This window comes from Aristolochia californica, unplaced genomic scaffold, assembly GCF_029961685.1.
Source record: "Aristolochia californica isolate CCGP_79_NKW_82.1479 unplaced genomic scaffold, dmAriCali1.0.hap1 SCAF_9, whole genome shotgun sequence".
In the NCBI taxonomy this organism is placed as follows: Eukaryota; Viridiplantae; Streptophyta; class Magnoliopsida; order Piperales; family Aristolochiaceae; genus Aristolochia; species Aristolochia californica.
In genome coordinates, this window is record NW_027182290.1 from 29,223,844 (window position 1) to 29,230,837 (window position 6,994).

The 6,994-nt window shown below is 40.1% G+C and overlaps 1 protein-coding gene across 1 annotated transcript; it reads right to left on the reverse strand.

Moving 5' to 3' along the window:
- Positions 1-2,190: 2,190 nt before the first annotated feature.
- On the reverse strand, positions 2,191-4,432 carry LOC137939999 (glycosyltransferase BC10-like). The gene is made up of 2 exons (XM_068784894.1): positions 3,869-4,432; positions 2,191-2,829 (listed from the first exon to the last, which is right to left on the reverse strand). Exons 1-2 carry the CDS (start codon positions 4,430-4,432, stop codon positions 2,191-2,193), a joined length of 1,203 nt encoding a protein of 400 aa, XP_068640995.1.
- Between the last annotated feature and the right edge of the window lie 2,562 nt (positions 4,433-6,994).

Here is a 6,994-nt window from a genome sequence, read left to right on the forward strand (position 1 = left end):
TGGCTGGCTTGATTATCTCCAAATCGTATTCTAGTTTATTGCTCAATGATGGTTGGCTATCTTAAACCAGAAAGTTGTTGATTATTATGATAGCTTCACCATATCGCAGTTGGTGACAACCTCAAACATTGACAGAAGTTGTTTTTGTTGGAAACTCTTTTGATTCATCTTCATTGTTAGCTTAGTTTCTGTTTCTGGAGTCCAAAGGCTCGGCTACTCTAGATTATTTTCCAACATTGTCGATGTTGTTTGGTAGTCATTCAGCCCATTATATGCTAACTAAAATTCATCTGAGATCTCTTGTCGTGATTGTCGTCTGAAGTCACTCTGTTGGACCTATTGTCCTGCACTATTCGGAAGTGAGTGTCACAGGGAGGAAGACAAAGGAATTTTTCTGGATTTAATCCCGCCAACTTAGGTGTTGTTGATTTTAATCCAGCGAGCTAGCGCATATAATCCACTAAGCGACCTAAACCAACGAGTCTGTTTTGTTCCGCCCGAGTTAACCCAATGAGCTGGCTACCAAACTGACTTTGTTCCTCTCAAGTTAGCCTAGTGGGTCGGGTCAACTCGAGCTGGTTTCACCTCAACTCGGACCAAGTCAACTTAGTCTGGATCAGTTTGACTCGGCCATCTCATCCTAGTCTCCTGAATAGGTGTGACTTATTTATTGACTCAGATTATTATTACTCAGTCAGCGTTTTAAGGATTTTCATTATTTTGAATGTGTTATTTGGGCCCACGCCCATTTCAGTTGCTGCTATTGTGTCTCTCGGCTTTAAACATTGTTATTGAAGATGGACTTCTTAGTTGCTGATTGTTGTCAATATTGCTTATTCTTATGAAGAATAAAACACATGGTGGCCCCAGAATATTGTATTCTGATGATTACGCTTTACCCCCTTATTTGGCATTTTTACTCCTACCATTTCAGAGTTGGTGCCCTGTGTTCGGGCACCGTGATGGAGAAGTTTAATACTACGCTTCTGAGCAATGCATATACACACAATATCTAAAGAAGATATGAGTGTAGCCAATATCCAACGTGAGTCAAACTCTATTATTTACCTAAAAGGTGTCTTTTTGAGTTACCCAAAGAAAGTGGGTAGACTTTGTGCCCCACAGTAGGACTACTTTTCCACTTGTGAAATTGAGCGAAAAGGGTTTTTTACTATGATCATTTGACTAGAGTATGGAGCGATGTCTTACAACTAGGAATGATTTTACTCTGTCTTATATTATGCCAGCTAGGTCTTTTGTCAAGAACAAAGACGCCACTAGCTTGAGGGAAAGTATTGGAAGATATGATGGACTACCATTTTATATGGAAAGATTTTATATACCATTTGTAGCAAGTTGGGTGTTCATGATATTCTCTCACCTCCATCTTGAGGGGGAGTGTTGGAAGATAGGCTTAAGCCCACAAGACCAAAGAAGCCTCACACGTCCAAGTGTGTGGAAGATGAGTTTAAGCCCACAAGACCAAGGAAGTACTACATATCCAAGAGAGGTGGAAGATGGGCTCAAGCCCACAAACCAAAGAGAAAGCCCATATGCCTACACAATGATGGCATGATGGTAAAAAAAAGTTATTTCATAAAGATGACATTAATGTAATTAGTTTAAGTTTGAGGGGTATTATTATAATATTATAATATTATTCATCTAGAAATTGAGATAATTCATCTATAATATTGTAAGGTTCAGAGGCCCAGACATAAGTCCATAACCTCTTTCTGCCTCCTGTTTTCTCCCAAAATGTCGTATCTCTTTTTATCCATGAGCTAAATCTATAGAGTCATGAAAATCAACAATAATTAAAACATAACACATAATCTTAAACTCAGAAATATTATTGAGGCTCAGAAATTTGTAATTACAACAGCTGTACACAGGTTATTTGAAGAAAATTAAGAAGATAAGTAGACGAATGGATCAAGAAAGCACCAATTGTATGCCCTCAGATTACAAGGTGTAATGGACAGTAAAAAGAATTAAGAATGCTCTTGATTGTAAGGAGGAAACCATCTGAATGATGCGCACGGCCTTCTTATGGGTCATCTTGAAATAGTAAAGCTCCGATTTAATGATCCACAGGAAGCATTTTGAACTTCTGATTCGCACCCAGACGCTCGAATATTATAGCACCTATCTCCATTACTGGAAAATAAAGTCCTGAGTTTCCATTACTTAAAACTTCATCACAGTGGAAGCAAACCTCATTAACCTTGTTAAAGCATTGGGCAAGAACTTCCTGGCAAACAAGTAACAAACCCTTGTGCTCCTTCCATTGTACATGCACTCACTTCCGTTCCTCAGCTTCTGCAAAAGCTCGACTGTCACTTGTCCCCTCCAAAACCTAGTCGGATGAGGCCCTCCCCTCGCCCAGTCCACCCAAGTCAGAGTTCTGTTTGCGTTCGTTCTTCCAAATTTGATATGAACCAGAGTTGGTAAGTAGTGCTCGTCTGCATAGCATGCTCGCTTGCAATACTTGCCATAGATGGGGAAGTACTTACGGTCTGAGACAATCTCGACTGCTAGCTGCCGATCAACCTCAAACCACTGAGACCCTTTTCTCCATTGGTTGGGCATGATCTGCGGCTTCATGTGGAAGTTGTACCGGCCACGGCCAACCGGCCCCGGCTCGTCAAAAGCTTCGACGAACGTCTCATCGGAGTTGATAAGGTAGGAATAAATTGTGGGGAAGTTGAACAGAGGAATGCAGGACTCCGAGAGGAGAACGAACCGTTGGTTGGAGAAGTCGAGCAATGCGTTGGCTAAGAGACGCCTCTCGGCCTCGATCATGGTAAAACTCCCCCATTGCACCTCCTGCGTCAGTCACATAAGAAAACTCAACGTTGGTATTCTATCGATGCCAGAAAAGATATTTATCAACTCCAAAATAAAGAATCCCTAAATGTCTTTTCCATATGCTTGCGGTGACTAGTTGAAAATTCAAGTAAATTTTGCATTATTCGTTAAGAAAGATAAAGGTCTCTTTACAGACTACAAAGGGTGTTCTTCTTCTGTACAAAAGTAAAAGAGAATGATCACCAAAATGGTGTCAAAGTAAGGAATTTTGGAGGGGTGAAAGCAAGATATTGAGGACCTTTTTGGCTGAGTGGAATCTAAGTAAAGGGCCAGTGCCTTCAATTCCCTGTTTTCCTTTTTTTCCGTTTCCTGGTTTAAGACTAGGAGTTTGAAACAAAGATGGGTAGTCAAGATTTTACCTCAAAATCAAGCTTTAAAGAAGGAAATGAATGAAATGGATGAAGTGAAACCCACGTTCACGCGTAGGGCCATGCATCGTCTTGTGGCTCTGACTTACTCGTACAATTGGTAATGGAATGAAAGCTACATTTTAGGTATTCAGAGGGGCCATTGACGTGTGGTAGTCTTCACTGGACCGATCCTTATCTAATCTCCCACAAATTTGACTAAACTTAGCTAATCTCGAACTCCTGATCATCTGCATTTGATTGTGCTATTCTATCGAAAACTCTACACTTGCAACCCATGAACTGGAGACTTGGAATTGGAGTTTGACCTGATTAGCTCGCTTTAGTCTAGGCATTCCATAATGTGGCGTGAAAACGAGAAAGCAAGAACGACTCAAATATCGAACATTACTCAAAGATTGCTTAAACTTTCAACAACTTGTTTTTTATTACTTAAGAAATCGAGCTTCTTTATAATACTGTGTGAGAAAAGGATTTTAAATTGTTCGTTGTAAAGCAGTAACCATGGAGGTGATGAATAAATAAATTTCAGAAACGGAAAACATGTCAACGAAAAGGGAAGACAAAAACTATTCAAGCAGACAAAAAAATTCTGGGGGAAAAAAAAAGAAGAAAACAGAAAAGCTAACCTTGCTAGGGATCCTTCGCCCATGGAAGACGGAATCTTCAGGCATAGATTCATTGAAAGAAGGGTGAAAATGGATGTAGATTGAGTAGAGGCCTTCGTGCCCCGCGAAGAACTTATCCCATAGAGGAGCAAAAGCCAATGGACCGCGCGTCAAGAACATGAATGCAACCTTGGGTTTCCACTGAAAGGGTGACCGTCGATGCGGGACCATCGATGCTTTCCACAGTAACTCTTCATCGTCCATGTCGTGCATTTGATCACGCCACAATCCATGCGCGTTTGCTCTGCCAGAATCCATGCTGCTCCGATCAGCACCGAGATATGAACCTACTGGTGGCGGTGGTAACGCTATTGACGGTGGCGCTAGGGATGAGAAGAGAGAAAAACCGCGGGCTGGAAGAATACTAGACGAAAAATCTTTGAGATTGAAGCTTACCAGAACGCCGAAAAACAAACCGATGCCAAAAATAAGGAGATGGGAGAGAAGGTTTTGGAGTTGCAGCTGAGAATGCAAGAGCTGGGCAATGGAGGGGGATTTTTCTTCGGTTTGTTGCTGATTCTTCATCTTTGTACTGTGGGTTGAAACAGACAGAAGGGAGCTCCTGCGAAGAAGTGTTTACGACATGGGAGGGAAGGAAGGTAGAAGAGGGAAAGCTAGGAATTATAAATGCAGTCGAGGGAGATCGGGAGTATGGTTATTAAATGGCTATATAAAAACACGATAGATCCTTTAGGATTCTAACACCTCAAGTTTGAAAGCAAGGTTTAAAGAGAGCTTTTATTCTCTTCCCTGAACGCTTCATCGTTCAGCTAACCTGTCAAATTCTTCGTATACCAGTTGTCTCTCACATGTTTGCTTTCTTCTTTGCTTGTAGCACGAGGCACCATCGAAATTGCGGGTTTCCTGTTTTCTTTTCGGTGGTCCAATCTCGACGTCGAGTCTAAAGTCACCCAACTCGTCAAAATACGACCAAACTACAAATACACGAAATTAAACTAAATTTCTCTTACGCTATGTAATAACTGGTTTCCGCATGTCCTGTAATCCAAGATCCGGCAATCACCCACCTCAAAATCAGATAAGTATCGTCTGGTAAATGGCATGAAATACCTTCAAACCCTTTTCCTTGGGCTGATTATCTAAATCTGGGATCTCCTTCTGTAAATAGAGAACGCGATGTCTCTAAGACCCTCGCCGCCAACGTTGAAAAGTTTACGCGTCGGCGGGTTAATGGACTTTACCGTTCGTCCCGTTCGAGTCACCTTTGTGAGATAAGCCGGCCACGCAAAGCAGCCTACTGTTCAATTATTGAATTATTCAATGGCGTCTCTGCGGGGACAAGAACAAGAACAAGAAGGGTCAACCTTCTCTTTCCTTTTCCTTTCCCTGTTTGTCCATATGTGATACTCTTTCAACCGGTCTTTCCACTTCCAAGAGTTACTAAACTAGAAACAAGAAGTTACTTACCCAGAATATAAAAAATTTACAAGACGGCACGACTCTGGCTTTCTTGGAAATTAATGACGGCACGACTCTGGCTTTCTTGGAAATTAATGACGTAAAGTGATTGGCTCGTTGTATTTGCTGTTCCTTCGAATCTTCTACGAATCTCCAGTTTTTTCAATGTTATTGCTATATTTAATGAAGTAACAGAAGAGAATTAATTTAAGTAAAGGTGGAGAAGAGAGCTCTGTTACTCCTATATGACAGTTAATTTACAGGTTAAAGCAAATGGATCAAGAATAAACACTTAACCCGAATTCAATTACGAAGAGGATGCCATGAAAGGAGCAGTCGGGAGCCAGACGGTTTGATAATCGAGAGAGAGTTCACGAACAGAGAAGATGAAAGCAGTGATGGGAGTATCGTATTTTAAATACATGGCTTCAAAACCCGATAAGTCGTTCTTAGAGATGTTTCCTTAGACACATCGCAATTCCTTTATGTTCTAAACACCATATCAGCGGCGGGACTTCCGGTAGTGACGGTTAGGGGGTGTTAGCTCTGGACATTCCGATATTCCATTGGCAACAGTAAGCGTTGAAAGCCTGAAAAGTCTTTGAGGTGTCTCAGTTGAAACCGCCGCTAGATAAGATGAACCTCAAGTTCTACCTTTCCTGGTTGCAACTTTCCTCACTTTTCTCTTGTTTTTTCGTATATTGGAGCTCAAATGCAGGAAGAGCAGCCCAAATAAGCACTGGCTCGGTGACAACTCACAAGGATAGGCCTTTATAATACGAAAGAGCTCCATGTCAAGTGCATCATCAAAATTAAGAGACTTGTTACAGTTCACATTAGTTTCAATAAGAATAAAAAGCTCGTATTTATTTAGCATTTACTTCCATGTCTTTTAGAAACCTAGCTCTTTGCTTTTCTAAATTTTGGTCAATTTTTTTTTTAATATGGTGCAGCCAACTAGGCTGGCCAATTTCTGGATTATAAAAATGGTGGTAGGGGTGGAGATCAAGTTAGGTTTTGTGGGGATCTTTGATCCAACTTGACTCGAGAAGAAAATGAGAATTTGGCTGTCATTGTTCCCAAAAATAGTTAGTAAAAATTAGATAATAACTAAAATTTCTTTTTCATTGACTATTTTGTAGAATAATAATGGTCAAATTATCATTTTTTTATTTTATTTTCTTTTATTTTTCAAGGAGTTCCAAATAGACCCTTGGGGATGGAATTCCCGTTTTATCTTGCAAATAAGAGATAGGGTGGGAAAAAAAAATACCACATCAAGTTTTGGGTCAGAGACGACTTTTCTAGACTTGATTACATGAATTAAATATCCCAATACAAGGATGAAGCAGGTCATAAGGATGGGGCAGGGATAGAAGGACATGCCTGAGTTTAGGCAAATACAGGGTTGAGTGAAAGGTCAAGTGGGGCATCAAAAACTCGTACCCAACCTTAGACAAAAAGAACTCATGATAAGGAGTTATATTGTCACTTTTGTCCTATAATAAGTTATTTTATTTTGCATTTATATAACCAAATAATTTTGCCAATAATTAGGTAAATTAAAATGTTAAATTTTGTAAAATTTCCAAAAAATATAGATATATAAGTTCATGCAAGGAGCTAACAACACCAAAAATGTTAGTTTGTGTATTTTTTATCCTAGGT

Excerpts from the sequence above, each read along its gene's own strand:
- LOC137939999 (XM_068784894.1), bottom strand. The coding sequence starts at position 4,432 with ATGAAGAATCAGCAACAAACCGAAGAAAAATCCCCCTCCATTGCCCAG. Across the intron at positions 2,830-3,868 it reads GGCGAAGGATCCCTAGCAAG|GAGGTGCAATGGGGGAGTTT; the intron begins GTTAGCTTTTCT and ends TGACTGACGCAG.